Source organism: Bubalus kerabau, chromosome 1 (genome assembly GCF_029407905.1).
Source record: "Bubalus kerabau isolate K-KA32 ecotype Philippines breed swamp buffalo chromosome 1, PCC_UOA_SB_1v2, whole genome shotgun sequence".
NCBI classification, from domain to species: Eukaryota; Metazoa; Chordata; class Mammalia; order Artiodactyla; family Bovidae; genus Bubalus; species Bubalus kerabau.
Window position 1 is genome coordinate 91,448,536 of NC_073624.1, and position 16,281 is coordinate 91,464,816.

The 16,281-nt window shown below is 40.1% G+C and overlaps 1 protein-coding gene across 2 annotated transcripts in view; it reads right to left on the reverse strand.

The window, feature by feature from the left end:
* Positions 1-2,347, reverse strand: part of CCNT1 (cyclin T1) — a 39,577-nt gene extending 37,230 nt beyond the window's left edge. For both annotated transcript variants that reach the window (XR_008714955.1, XM_055582387.1), the window contains exon 1: positions 2,038-2,347. Coding sequence is in view for 1 of the 2 variants with exons in the window: in XM_055582387.1 (XP_055438362.1) it covers positions 2,038-2,198 (161 nt within the window). In the remaining variant the exon portion in view is untranslated. The remainder of the gene's footprint in view (positions 1-2,037) is intronic.
* Positions 2,348-16,281: the final 13,934 nt, after the last annotated feature.

Genomic DNA, 16,281 nt, shown 5'->3' on the forward strand with positions numbered 1-16,281 from the left:
ATTAGGAGCCTGGCATTAGTATACAAACAACTATATATATATATATATATATATATATAAAACCAAACAGATAACAGCATAGGGAACTATATTCAATATCCTGTAGAAAACCATAATGGAAAAGGATATTTATATATACGTATAACTAAATCACTTTGCTGTACACCAGAAACTAACACAATGTTGGAAATCAATAATTGTAGTTCTTCAATTTTAAAAAAGGATATCATACTTGCCTCTCAGAATTAAAAAGCAAATCTGTTTTCATCAAACTACTGACACTTAACACAATGCCTTCTATGAAACAGGTATTCACTATAAACTTGCTGAATTAATAAACAAGGTCTCAATATGTGTGGATCCAGAAGGAATACAAACAAAACTATTTAAGACCTAAACCTGTCACCTGTCTACTGAAAATCCTGCCAAGGTGATCCATTAGCACAGAATCCCTCTTCACACTGATTTACAACACCCTGCCTGATCTGTCCTCTAGGTATGCTTCTGCTTATCTCATCTTCTCAAGCCCTCCCTGATCTGCCCCCTAGGTTGCTCTTCAGTTGTGTCACCAGGCTTCCCTTTTACCATCTCCCGGAGCTCGCTCACACTCATGTCCACTGAGTCAGTGATGCCATCCAGCCATCTCATCCTCTGTCGTCCCCTTCTCCTCCTGCCTTCAATCTTTCCCAGCATCAGGGTCTTTTCAAATGAGTCAGTTCTTCTCATCAGGTGACCAAAGTATTGGAGCTTCAGCTTCAGCACCAGTCCTTCTAACGAACATTCAGGACTGATTTCCTCCTAGGTATGTTTCCACTAATCTCCTCATCTTCTAAGCTCCAGCAATTAACTTTTCAGTTCTACTTCCCTCTGGCAACCAAACCTTCTCATAAGGTGATCCCTGGGACCAGAAACACCTTGGTATTTAATGAATTATTTGATATTCACTGAAAAGAAAAATTTCTATTTTAATTTTTAACACAATTTTTAAAGATTATGTTCATTTCCAATTTCTACAGAATATTGGCTATATTCCTCTTGTTGTAAAATACATCCTTGTAGTCTACCTCACACCCAGTAGTTTGTACCTCCCACTCCTCACCCTTACATTGCCCCAAAGACACCTTTTTTCAAGTGCGGACAACCTTAAACATACAGCCAGCAACACATTTAAATGGAAGTTGCACCCAAAAACAAATTTTTACTTCCTAAGTGGAAAGAACTTCAAAACTACAGCTTTCTGTGCTACAAAATGAGTAGGCTTTCTGACCAAAACACTTAAAGGGGGAAAAAAATCCCACTAAATCGTTTAAATATGAGAAAACGAATATACATTAACATTTTGAGTAACTTAAAACCCCAGAATTTCATAAAAGATTTTTCAGAACATTAGATCTGTAAGTCTACCTGCCTACAAACTAAACTGACATCGTTCCTTCCTCTGAAATACTGTAAAACTCGTAACAGTAACTACTTTTTGAACATATAAGTGCCAAATATTTTGCTGGGCATAGAAATCAAATTCAAGAGGTATCATCTCATTTTATAAACCAGTCTTAAACAACCAGTAAGGGGAAGGAATGGATTTTAAGCCAAAGCTGGGGTATTAATTCTAGGCCACCCTTTTAATAAGACCTTCAGGCACTGAAATTTCTCAAAACTCTCTTTACACAGTAAGTTTAAGAAGGCAGCCATCAACAGTGAAACCTCCACTAGGCACTTTGGGCATAACAGAAAAGCAGAATCTCAAAGTCACCAGAACAGAAGATCACAACACACCGAAATGGGACTACTACTACTTTAAAATACAAAGTGGGAAGGAAACGCATTCCCACCAAGGCTGGTGGCACGGGTGAGCGAGCGGGAAATTAACTCCGCCTCGCTTCCCTCTCGCGAACACTTAACTTTTGCCCATCGTAGGCTCTCCTAACTAGACACCCAGTCTCTGCCCACCCTCTTCTCGTCTAACAGACCTTGAAGACTGGAAGCAGAGCAGGGCGGGACTGACTCCAAGGCCGAAGGCCTAGGCCGCAAGGATACACGTTGAGACGTTGGCCCATGTCCTGGAGCAGATTGGCCGCCTGCTGGCGATTAGAAAGTTCTTTATCTGGATCCAAGCCAAAACGACGAGACGGGCTATTTTCCAGTTGTTCTCGAGTAAAATACCACCGTTTATTGTTGTTCTTCCTCTCTCCCTCCATAGTGCTTCAACCAGAAGGCAGCGGCGACGGCTGCAAGCACTTCTCAGCGTCACCTAAGCGGCGACACACATCCGCTGTGCGGGGGCAACTGCGACGTGACGAACTTCCGCAAAGGCCGGACGGCTAGGTTGTGACACGCTTCCGGGGAGGAAGTGCTAAAGGATCTACTTCCGGAATGGACCGCTGGTCAGCCTGCCCCCGAGTTAACAGCCAGTAGGCGATCAGAAAAACCTTGGTTCTAGGACGCAGGCGCCAGTCATGTGACACTGGAGGGGCAAGGTGGGGTTAGGAGCGCGCCTTCAAAAAAAAAATGTCTCTTCTCGCGAGAACTATTTTAAGCCTTCGCGCCCTGAGCGAGGGAGCGAGGCAAAGGCTGTGGGTGGATGGGGCTCCCGCCCTCGCGCCGCGCGGCGGTTTCTCGGAGAATTTCGCTTGTGACGGTGGTGGCTGTACAAAATGAGGCGGATAGAGAACTTGACAGAGAAAATGGGTAAGAGTGTCAAAAACTGAAAAAAGTAATCAAAGCGAGTAGCCCTATCGTATATCGTAACATACAGCCACCGGAAGCTCTTGAATTCGTTGGTAGCAGTATAAATTACCCATTTGAAAAGCTTAAACGCGTAGTTAAATCCTCGAAAACACTAATGATTCGCCACGCTGAACCAATTTAAAGGAATAAAATAAATTAATAATTTCATTTTATTAATAATTTAGTGCTTACCACATCGCTGACTCTTAACTACACTATTCAATCGGCACAACCCGAAAAAGTGGTACTATCTTAACCCCACTGTATGACCGGATGAACTAAAACTGCTCCTTCCGTGTGGAAAACTTCCACTACCATCCTGCGCATGCACAGATTTTTAAATTCCTGTCCACTGTCAAGCTATATCCCTACTCCAAGTTTGAGGATTGTTTGTTCCTAGTGTGGGTTGCCTGGAGAATCCCAGGGACTCAGGAGCCTGGTGGGCTGCCGTCTGTGGGGTCGCACAGAGTCGGACACGACTGAAGCAACTTAGCAGGCAAGATACTTAACTTCTCTGTACCTGTTATAAATGGCATGCAGTACATACGTTTTAGTTTCTGAAAAGGATTAAGTGATTTGATAAGTTATAAGCAGTTATAGTAGTACCGGGCACATAGAAAACATTCAGTAGGTTTCCTCATAATATTTATTGCATTATGTGAAGTTGAGAGTAGGAACAATACCGTCTATGCTTTTTGTGTCCTTCGCACCTACCTACTGTAGTCCTGGCCCTAGTAAATGAGTGTTTGTCAAACAAATGGTCACTACAACCTATAATAAACTGAGGCTTGGGAGATTAGGTAGTTTGCCCTACACTACACCACTTGTAAATGTAGATTTTAAAATCAAATATAATTTCATTGTTCTTGTTTTCCTCGAACAGTCAATTCACCTTGATTATATTTGAGTAATATTAGACCCTTTTGTCTTTTATAAAAAATATTTTGAGTTTTGTCATTTCTAGACATGGCTTTTCCCACTTTGATTCTACTTCATTCTCAGAAGTATTTTCTTTTACTGCAAGCCTTCCTCTGCCATATACTGCCTATAAATAGCATTAAGTGAGAGAGGAGAGTGAAAACGTTGGCTTAAAGCTCAACATTCAGAAAACTAAGATCATGGCATCTGGTCCCATCACTTCATGGGAAATAGATGGGGAAACAGTGGAAACAGTGTCAGACTTTATTTTTTTGGGCTCCAAAATCATTGCAGATGGTGACTGCAGCCATGAAATTAAAAGATGCTTATTCCTTGGAAGGAAAGTTATGACCAACCTAGATAGCATATTGAAATGCAGAGACATTACTTTACCAACAAAGGTCCATCTAGTCAAGGCTATGGTTTTTCCTGTGGTCATGTATGGATGTGAGAGTTGGACTGTGAAGAAAGCTGAGCACCAAAGAATTAATGCTTTTGAACTGTGGTGTTGGAGAAGACTCTTGAGAGTCCCTTGGACTGCAAGGAGATCCAACCAGTCCATTCTAAAGGAGATCAGCCCTGGGTGTTCTTTGGAAGGATTGATGCTAAAGCTGAAACTCCAGTACTTTGGCCACCTCATGTGAAGAGTTGACTCATTAGAAAGGACTCTGATGCTGGGAGGGATTGGGGGCTGGAGGAGAAGGGGATGACAGGATGAGATGGCTGGATGGCATCACCAACTCCATGGACGTGAGTTTGAGTGAACTCCTGGAGTTGGACACTCCAGGACACTCCAGTGAACTCCTGGAGTTGATGGACAGGGAGGCCTGGCGTGCTGCGATTCATGGGATCGCAAAGAGTTGGACATGACTGAGCGACTGAACTGAACTGACTGAAGTGTTAGTCACTCAGTTCTGTCTGACTCTTTGCAACCCCATGGACTATAGTCTGCCAGGCTCCTTTGTCCATGGGATTTTCCAGGCAAGAATACCGGAATGGATTGGCATTCCCTTTTTTGGGGGATCGTCCCGACCCAGGATTCGAACTCAGATCTCCTGCATTGTAGACAGATTCTTTACCATCTGAGCTACCATTAGCTCCATTTTACTCCAGAAAAATTGAGGAAAAGATGATAGGTACGGAGTAAAAGGATAAAGTAGATGATTGAATAGTTAATCCCATTAGGGGATTGTAAGTAGAAGTAGTATGAGAGATCCTTGTAGGTTAATAATTACTTAAGAAAGCAGGTTTACTTAACCACAAAACCAAGCAGGCTTGTTTAGCAACAGAATCATGCAACAGAAGCAAGAGATATGCCCCAAAATAATAAAACAATGGTGACATCAGAATCACATGCTGCCCAGTGAGCTCAGTAAGTTAATGATCCCTAGGACATGCTCTCTGCACACATAAAAAACATTAATTTGTGCACCTAACTTGACCATGTAGGGACAAGAAAACCCCCCTGCTCAACCTGGAGCTGAAGCTGATGATGGAAGCGTGATGTCTACTCAAAGACAACGAAGTTCTGCTCTTCCTGCCCACTTTTCCTTTAATTATAAAACTAGCCCAGTAAGCTCTTGGGGCATGGCATCCTTTTTTCCATCTGCTCATAAGCCTCACAAGCATTCAATTTTAATAAATCACTTCTTATCTATCACTTTGTCTCTTGCTGAATTCTTTTTCTGTGCTGAGATATAAAGGACTGGTACCAGAGCTCTTCAGAGCCCCTGAAATGACACCAAATGGTTTCAAAAATACTTAACTTCAAATTATAACATTAAATATTTTTTCTTTCAAACTTCTTCCATGGCAGACTTTTTCTGTTAATAGCAAAAGCACTTTTCAATCATGTCATCATGAATTCTGTCTTTTAAACAGCCAAAATTATTTCTCTCAGATCCCTCTTGCCTGTTTCTCTGACCAGTGTTTGGTTCTCCACTAAATCTCTTGGATTGATGACTCCATTTTGAATTTGCTACCATAGCTGTGTACCAGTCCTCCAAGAAAAAGTTCTTGTGTTTGACAGCTTCAGGCAAAGCAAATGCTAGCCAATGGTTAACTACCCTGTCATACGGAAGAGGGGGACCTGTGTAAATCAGAGAAAGGAAATGTTCTTTGACTGAAGATAAAATTATTGAAAGTAAGCAGCAGTGACTACATAATTGCTAAACATAGCTTTTTGATTCAGGCCTGATTTCAAATCCCAGTTATTTTAAAACTTATGGTTCAGTGTCAACTGCATTGTTATGCAGCAGGTATCTACAGATTTTTCTTTTTGCATAACTACAACTCTATATCCATTGAAAAACTTCCCAGTTCCCCCTCCCCTAACCCTGACAACTCCCATTCTGCTTTCTGTTGAATTTGAATGCTTTAGATATTTCATATAAGTGGAAAGGTATTTATTCATATTAGTGGACAGGTATTTCATATATGTCATATGAGACAGTCTCACAGGATTGTCTTTCTGTGACTGGATAATGTTCACTTAGTATAATGTTTCATTTAGTATAATGTTCTAAAAATTGCCAGTTATGTATTGACTAGCTGTATGATCTTTTTTTAAAAAAATATTTGTTATTTTTTTTCTAACTTTAAACTTCTTATTTTGTATATGGGTAAAGCCGATAAACAGTGTTGCAGTGGATTCAGGTGAACCATGAAGGGACTCAGCTGTACATATACATGTATCCATTCTCCCCCAAAGCCCTCTCCCATCCAGGCTGGCACAAAAACTTTGAGTGGAGTTCCATGTGCTATACAATAGGTCCTTGTTGGTTATCCATTTTGAATATAGTATTGTGTACATGACCTTCCCAAACTCCCTAAATGTCCCTCCCCCCCCCAACAATAAGCTTATTTTCTAAGTCTATGAGTCTCTTTCTGTTTTGTAAGTAAGTTCATTTGTATCATTTCTTTTTAGATTCCATATATAAAGGATGTCATAGGATATTTCTCCTTCTGTCTTACTTCACTCAGTATGACAATCTCTGGGTCCATCATGTTGCTGAAAATGGCCTTATTCCTTTGGCTGAGTAATATTCCATTGTATATATGTATCACATTTTTTTCCTTGAAAGAAAGCTCCTATTTATTTTTTACTTTAATTAAAAATATTATATGGATGTATAGTTGATATATTATATAAGCTACAGATATATAGTGGTTCACAACTTTTAAAAGTTATACTCCATTAATAATTATCATAAAATACTGGCTATATTCCCTGTGTTCTCATTCTCCATTTTTTTCTACACATACACACCTGTACTACCCATTAATAGAGAAGAAAATAAATGTTAATCTAATCTGGTAAAATTTTAGATCCAATAGTTTAATTATTTCATTAAGATAGTTTAGTTTCTTCTGGTTTAACAGTCTCTTTTCAGTATTTCAAACGGTATTATCCTTCCCTTGCTCCTTGTAAAACTGTTGTCAGAGTATATGGAAGAATGTAGCTAATATGACCTAGTGTTCATGCTGAGGAGGTAGAATCTATAAATAACCCAGTATCCTCTGTACGATTGGTCTGGTCTGGTCTGTTCTGTTCCGTGAACTTGTTCTGCACAGGTACAGTACTTCTGTCTCACATTTTTGCCTTTTTTTTTTTTTTTTTGAGAGTGAGAGTCTAGTGTTCCTTGCCAGAGTCCACAGTGTCAATCATTTAAACCCATTCCCCTCATTCCCAGCTCAGCATCTTCTGCTCCATTGCCTCCTCATCACAATTTCTGGCAGTCCTCTGGCCACTAAAGGCTTCTCCATCCCTACACCAGGCCAATTTTACTAAGCCTTACAAAGGCCAAGGGCAGCCAGTGATGCTCTCTAAGGCTCATCCTGAGTGATGGAATCTTTTTTTTGTTGTTTTTAATCCTCTCCTTTTTTAATTTTAAGTTTATTTTTAAATTTAAGGTAATTACATAATTGTGTTGGTTTCTGCCAAATGTCAGTGTGAGTCAGCCATACGTATACCTCCCTCCTGAATCTTCCTCCCCATACCACCCTTCTAGGTTGTTACAGAGTCCTGGTTTGAGTTCCCTGAGTCATACAGAAAATTCCCATTGGCTATCTATTTTACATATGGTAATGTAACTTTCCATGTTACTCTCTCCATACCTCTCTCCCACCCTCTCCTCACCCCCCCACCACTGCCTGCCACACTGTGTCCATAAGTCTGTTCACTATGTCTGTGTCTCTACTCCTGCCCTGCAAATAATTTCATCAGTACCATTTTTCTAGATTCCATATATATGCATTAGTATACGATACCTGTTTTTCTCTTTCTGACTTCACTCTATAATAGGCTCTATGTTCATCCACTTCATTAGAATTGACTCAAATGCATTCCTTTTTATGGCTCAATAATATTCCATATAAATAACCTCACATATGCAGATGACACCATCCTTATGGCAGAAAGTGAACAAGAACTAAAGAGCCTCTTGATGAAAGTGAAAGAGGAGAATGAAAAAGTTGGCTTAAAACTCAACATTCAGAAAACTAAGATCATGGCATCCAGTCCCATCACTTCATGGCGAATAGATAGGGAAACAATGGAAACAGAGAAAGACTTTATTTTGGGGGGCTTCAAAATCGCTGCAGATGGTGACTGCTGTCATGAAATTAAAAGATGCTTGCTCCTTGGAAGAAAAGCTATGACCAACCTAAACAGCATATTAAAAAGCAGAGACATTATTTTACCAACAAAGGTCCATCTAGTTAAGGCTATGGTTTTTCCAGTAGTCATGTATGGATATGAGAGTTGGACTGTGAAGAAAGCTGAGCGCCAAAGAATTGATGCTTTTGAACTGTGGTGTTGGAGAAGACTCTTGAGAGTCCCTTGGACTGCAAGGAGATCCAACCAGTCCATTCTAAAGGAGATCAGTCCTGGGTGTTCTTTGGAAGGAATGATGCTAATGCTGAAACTCCAATACTTTGGCCACCTGATGCGAAGAACCAACTCATTGGAAAAAAAACCTTAATGCTGGGAAAGATTGAAGGCAGGAGGAGGAGGGGACAACAGAGGATGAGATGGTTGGATGGCATCACTGAAGTGATAGACATGAGTTTGAGTAGGCTCCAGGAGTTGGTGATGGACAGGGAAGCTTGGCGTGCTGCAGTCTTTGGAGTCACAAAGAGTCGGACATGACTGAGCAACTGAACTGAACTGATTCTATTCTTTTTGATGTGATGGTAAATGGAATTGCTTCTTGAACTTCTCTTTCTGATCTTTCATTGCTAATGTATAGAAATGCAACAGATTTCTGTGTATTGATTTTGTAACCTGCAACTTTACCAAATTCATTGATGAGTTCCAGTAGTTTTCTGGTAGCATCTTTAGGGTCTTCTATGTATACTCTCATGTCATCTGCAAGCAGTGATGGTTTAATTTCTTCTTTTCTGGTTTGGATTCCCTTTACTTATTTTTCTTCACTGGTTGCTGTTAGCTGTGATCTTAAATGTTATCCTGAACAGAACACCATTTGGCACACGGTAGGTGTTCAACATATGCTTATTGTCAGAATAGCATTAGCTTTCAGACACATGGCCCTTAAAGAACAACTGACAAAATCTTAGACCAGAGAAATTTTCCTCTTTTTTTTTTTTTACATTTTAAATAGGACTCTGTTTCCTGTCACACTTACAAGGCTATTCATTCTGGGTATAGGATGATATTTCATGCTTTGATCTTATTTTGCATTGTGCTTATGAATGTCATATTTCAGTTGTGTCACACATTACCATTTACTGCTTTTACAACAATTTCTCCACACATTCATGTAGTTTCTAAACAAAAATATCAAAAGATGGTGTGCTATTCATAACTATCCCCAGCTCCAAGTTGAGTGATGTGTATATTTACATAAGTTTATTACAAAATTTACTGATAGGATATATAGCATGCAATTTATAAAACTAAAATATATAATTTTCTTTATTGTAAATTTTTTATAGCCAGCTGATCCTCATGAAATGCTTTCATTGAATTTTCCCGCATCTTGAATCAAGAACCAAATGTTTGGTGACATTTGACAGACAAATACAGGCATACCTTGGATATATTGTGGGCTTGGTTTCAGACCACCACGATAAAGCAAATATTGCAATAAAGCGAGTCTTAAATGTTTTGGTTCTTAAGTGTGCAGTAGCATTATATCTAAAAAACAATAATACATACCTTAATTAAAAAATATTTTGTTGTTTAAAAATGCTAACCACCATCTGAGCCTTCAGTGAGTTGTAATCTTTTTGCAACAGTAGCACAAAAGATGACTGACCACAGATCACTATAACAAATAATAGTAATGACAAAGTTAAAACATTGTGAGAACTACCAAAATGTGACACAGAAACACAAAGTGAGCAAATGTGGTTAGAAAAAAGTTTATGCTGGTAGACTCACTCCAACCTTCAGTTTTTAAAAAGCACAGTATCTGCAAAGTGCAAAAAAGTAAAGGGCAATAAAATGAGGGATGCCTGTATAGCTTTGATTGCTGGTTGACATTTTCATATGCATTAATAAGGTGAAAGTGAAGCAAAGAGACATGTTGGAACTTCACTTATTTGTCAGTGACTTGAGCAACATCTTTGCTGAATTGGATAATAGTTTTTGAATACTGGGAAAATATTTCAATTTTTTGTGCTTTTGACAATATTTAATGACTGTAGATATGATACATTTTTAAACTTAATGTACATTATTAACATTTTCTTGATCACTTCCTTAAGTCTAAACAGTTGACAAAGCAAATAAATTGACTGTAGTATTTGCCAATTTCTGTAGTGTAATTCTTTCACCATAGTTAATGTCAAACTACCAGTGTGACATCACTGATCATGAAATGGGGAAGAGATGAACATACCATCACATCATATTTCCTCCATACAGATATAATAGACAGGTATTCTGGTTTCCAGTATGACATATAAAGAGCTTAGAAGTTATCACTCCTGTTCTCACAACAAAAAAGTTGAACAAACTGAAAATCAGTAACCCTTCTTAGATCCATCAGAGAATCAAGGTGACAGGGCAAACCTCTACCACAAAAAAAAGAAGAATCAGAACAGGCAGAACACAGAATCGTGGCTTACTAGGAGCAAAATCATGGAACCAGTAATTGATGTAAATATTTTAAGGACAATTGATTAACTACTGGAGACTGAACATGAACTTGATTGAAAGATTTCCAGAAACAAAGCTCCTTAGTGCCCAGCCTAAGTAGGTATCCACATTTTCATGAGTTTTACCTCTCAGAGCCCTACAGGTCTTACTATGAAGATAGGAGAAAAATCCTTTCATCCTTCCAATGGGGAGAGTGAAAAGTAGCCATTTTGAAATATACTAGAGCATTCAGTTCTCCTTAAAAAAGCCCTTCCCTCAAGGAAACTATTCAACAGAGCCTGACCAATGTGGGAGAAGGAGAATAAGCTAACTCCAGTCTCCTGTAGCTGTCTTGTTTCATGTAAGAGGGAAAACAGACAAAAAGCATCTATGAAGGTCAGAGTACAGGGACACAATCTCACTAAAAGAATGAGACCTACAGGACACTTCCCCTCCCCGCCCTTTACCAACACATCATTTGAGTTCCTGTAACATTAACAGGTGATTTGGTCTAAAAGAACTATAAACTCAGACCCTATTAAGAAGGAATTTCTAGGGAAACCCAAAGACATCAGAGGAAATAAGGACATCAGAGGAAATTTGACACCTACAGCTTTAACAAACAGGAAACATAGCCTAACTCCCAGCCAGACAAACATAGAACCTCAGTTCCTTTTACCAAATATATCATGTCTCACTTTCTATAAAAAATTTACAAGGCATGCTAAAATGCAAAAAATACAGTCTGGGTATTTCCCTGGCAGTCCTGTGGTTAGGCTCCATGCTTCCACTGCAGAGGGGCCCAGGCTCAACACTTAGTCAAAGAACTAGGATTCCACATGCCCTGGGGCATGGCCATATATACAAATACATATTGGACAACTGGACAAATATGTATTTGGCCATGCCCAGGGCATTCGAGATATATATATATATATATATATATAAATATATGTACACATAAAGCAAGCGTTAGAATCAGACTCATATATGGCAGAAACTGGAAATGTAACTGATTAATATCCTAAGGACTCTAATGGAAAAAATGGACACCATGAAAGAATCAGTGAGTGATATAAGCAGAGAGATGAAAACTCTTAAGAAAGAATCAAAAGGCTAGAAATCAAAAGCACGATAGCAGAAATAAGAAATGCCTTGATGGGCTAATCACTACTCTGGACATGACCAAGGAAAGAATCAGGGAGTTTGAAGATATGTCAGTAGAAACTTCCCAAACTGAAAAGCAAAGAGGAAAAGTAATGAAAACAACAGAATATCTAAATACAGTAGATGTAAATAACTTCAAGAACATAGATAATAGTAAAATGTAATAGGAAAAGATGAATTTTTAGGATTCACTACTGGCATGCTGCAATCCATGGAGCTGCAAAGAGTCAGACATGACTGGGCAACTGAACAACCACCACCCTTATTTTTAGTAAGTATATTTTATTCAATTGTAAGTCTAGATAATATGTAGATTATCTATACTAGCAACAACAATAATAATAATAGGTTAACAACCAGCTCACAAAATTCCTGAAAACTTAGCAAGTAATTCTCAAAAGTCATTATGAACTGGTGCAGCACATTAGTCTTGAAATAACTTAAAGACTTATTGAAAGTACCATATTCAGATTTATTAATGCACTATATACATATATAAGGTCCCATTATATGCAGAACACATGCTGAGGAAGTTTGCATACATGATTTAATTCTGTTAACTATGAAGTAGATATCATAGCCCTTTTAAAATTAATCAGTTCAAAGTCAGACACCTAGAATGTGGTAAAACTAAGATTTGAGCCCACATCAGTGGCTTCCCTGGTGGCTCACAGTAAAGAATCTGCCTGCAATACAAGAGACCCGGGTTTGATCCCTGGGTCAGGAAGATCCCCTGGAGAAGGAATGGCAAACCACTCCACTCTTCTTGCCTGGAGAATTCCATGGACAGAGGAGCCTCGCAGGCTATACAGTTCATGGGATCACAAAGAGTTGGACACAACTGAGCGACTAACACTTTCACTTCATTTTTTTCAGCACTCTTTGTACTCACTGCTTTCTGAAGCTTACAGTATAAAGAAGACTAGGACAAGAAAAAGGGTAACAAGCACTTGGTTCATCAATTTTTGTGAAGTTATTTTGTCCACTGCCATTCCATCCCTACTGTGAACCCATAAATCCTGTGCCTCCTCAGACAATGGGAGTTTCAGTCATAGTAGTTCTTCAGGACATTCAGTTCAGTTCAGTTCAGTCACTCAGTCGTGTCCAGCTCTTTGGAACCCCAAAGACTGCAGCACGCCGAGCTTCCCTGTCTGTCACCAACTCCTGGAGCCTACTCAAACTCATGTCCATTGCTTCAGTGATGCCATCCAACCATCTCATCCTCTGTTGTCCCCTCCTCCTTGTGCCTTCAATCTTTCCCAGCATCAAGGTCTTTTCCAATGAGTCGGTTCTTCGCATCAGGTGGCCAAAGTATTGGAGTTTCAGCTTTAGCATCAGTCCTTCCAATGAATATTCAGGACTGATTTCCTTTAGGATGGACTGGTTGGATCTCCTTGCAGTCCAAGGGACTCTCAAGAGTCTTCTCCAACACCACAGTTCAAAAGCATCAATTCTTCAGTGCTCAGCTTTCTCTATAGTCCCAACTCTCAAATCCATACGTGACTACTGGAAAAACCATAGGTTTGACTAGATGGACCTTTGTTGGTAGAGTAATGTCTCAGCTTTTTAATATGCTGTCTAGGTTGGTCATAGCTTTTCTTCCAAGGAGCAAGCATCTTTTAATTTAATGATTTTGAAGCACCCCAAAATAAAGTCTCTCACTGTTTCCATTGTTTCCCCATCTGTTTGCCATAAAGTGACAGGACCGGATGCCATGATCTTAGATTTCTGAATGTTGAGTTTTAAGCCAACATTTTCACTCTCCTCTTTCACGTTCACCAAGAGACTCTTTAGTTGTTCTTCTGCCATAAGGGTGGTGTCATCTGCATATCTGAGGTTATTGACATTTCTCCTGGCAATCTTGATTCCAGCTTGTGCTTCATCCAGCCCGGCATTTCTCATGATGTACTCTGCATGTAAGTTAAACAAGCAGGGTGACAATATACAGCCTTGACATACTCCTTTCTCAGTTTGGAACCAGTCCATTGTTCCACATCTGGTTCTAGCAGTTGCTTCTTGACCGGCAAACAGATTTCTCAGGAGGCAGGTCAGGTGGTCTGGTATTCCCATCTCTTGAAGAATTTTCCAGTTTGTTGTGATCCACACAGTCAAAGGCTTTGGCATAGTCAATAAAGCAAAAGTAGATGTTTTTCTGAAACTCTCTTGCTTTTTTGATGATCCAGCAGATGTTGGCAATTTGATCTCTGGTTCCTCTGCCTTTTCTAAATCCAGCTTGAACATCTGGAAGTTCACAATTCACATGCTGTTGAAGCCTGGCTTGGAGAATTTTGAGCATTACTTTGCTAGTGTGAGAGATGAGTGCAATTGTGCAGTAGTTTGAACATTCTTTGGCATTGCCTTTCTTTGGGATTGGGATGAAAACTGACCTTTTCCAGTCCTGTGGCCACTGCTGAGTTTTCCAGATTTGCTGGCATATTGAGTGCAGAACTTTCACAGCATCATCTTTTAGGATTTGAAATAGCTGAACTGGAATTCCATCACCTACACTAGCTTTGTTCATAGTGATGTTTCCTAAGGCCCACTTCACTTCACATTCCAGGATATCTGGCTCTAGGTGAGTGATCACACCATTGTGATTATCTGGGTTGTGAAGAGCTTTTTTGTACAGTTCTTCTGTGTATTGTTGCCACCTCTTCTTAATATCTTCTGCCTCTGTTAGGGCCATACCATTTCTGTCCTTTATTGTGCCCATCTTTGCATAAAATGTTCCCTTGGTATCTCTAATTATCTTGAAGAGATCTCTAGTCTTTCCCATTCTATGGTTTTCCTCTATTTCTTTACATTGATCACTGAGGAAGGCTTTCTTATCTCTCCTTGCTATTCTTTGGAACTCTGCATTCCCATGGGTATATCTTTCCTTTTCTCCTTTGCCTCTTGTTTCTTTTCTTTTCTCAGCTATTTGTAAGGCCTCCTCAGACAACCACTGTGCCTTTTTGCATTTCTTTTTCTTAGGGATGGTCTTGATCACTGCCTCTTGTACAATGTCATGAACCTCCATCCATAGTTTTTCAGGCACTCTATCAGATCTAATCCCTTGAATCTATTTGTTACTGCCACTGTACAATCATAAGGGATTTGATTTAGGTCATACCTGAATGGTTTAGTGATTTTCCCTACTTTCTTCAATTTAAGTCTGAATTTGGCAATAAGAAGTTCATGATCTGAGCCACAGTCAGCTCCTAGTCTTGTTTTTGCTGACTGTACAGAGCTTCTCCATCTTTGGCTGCAAAGAATATAATCAATCTGATTTTGGTATTGACCATCTGGTGATTTCCATGTGTAGAGTCTTCTCTTGTGTTGTTGGAAGAGGGTGTTTGCTATGACCAGTGTGTTCTCTTGGCAAAACTCTGTTAGCCTTTGACCTGCTGCAGGGGCAGCGGCTCTGGGTGCAGTAGACCTGGGTATGGCATAAGCCCTCTTGGAGGAGGCTGCCTTTAACCCCACCGTAGAGCCACCAGAATTTCCACAGGACTGGGAAAACAGATTCTTGGAGGGCACAAACAGAACTTTGTGCACACCAGGACCCAGGAGGAAGGAGCAGTGACCCCACAAGAGACTGACCCAGACTTGCCCGTGAGTGTCCAGGAGTCTCTGGCAGAGGGGTGGGTCAGTGGTGGCCTGCTGCAGGGTTGGGGGCACTGAGTGCAGCAGTGCCTGCATGGGACCTTTTGAAGGAGGTCACCATTATCTTCATTACCTCCACTATAGTTTGGCCTCAGGTCAAACAACAGGGAGAGAACATAGCCCTGCCCATCAACTGAAAATTGGATTACAGATTTACTGAGCATAGCCCTGCCCATCAGAACAAGACCCAGTTTCCCCCTCAGTCAGTCTCTCCCATCAGGAAGCTTCCATAAGCCTCTTAATCCTCCATCAGAGGGCAGACAGAATGAAAACCACAGTCACAGAAAACTAACCAATCTGATCACATGGACCACAGCCTTGTCTAACTCAATGAAACTATGAGCCATGACATGTAGGGCACCCAAGACGGATGGGTCATGGTGGAGGTCAACGTGGGTCACTGTAGAAGGGAATGGCAAACCACTTCGGTATTCTTGCCTTGCAAATCAATAAACAGTATGAAAAGGCAAAAAGATAGGACACTGAAAAATGAACTCCCCAGGTCAATAGGTGCCCAACATCAGTGGAGAAATAACTCCAGAAAGAAGAGATGGAGCCAAAGCAAAAACAACACCCAGTTGTGGTGTGACTGGTGATGGAAGTAAATGCCGATGCTGTAAAGAGCAGTATTACATAGGAACCTGGAATCTTAGATCCATGAATCAAGGCAAATTGGAAGTGCTCAAACAGGAGATGGCAAGAGTGAACGTCGACATTTTAGG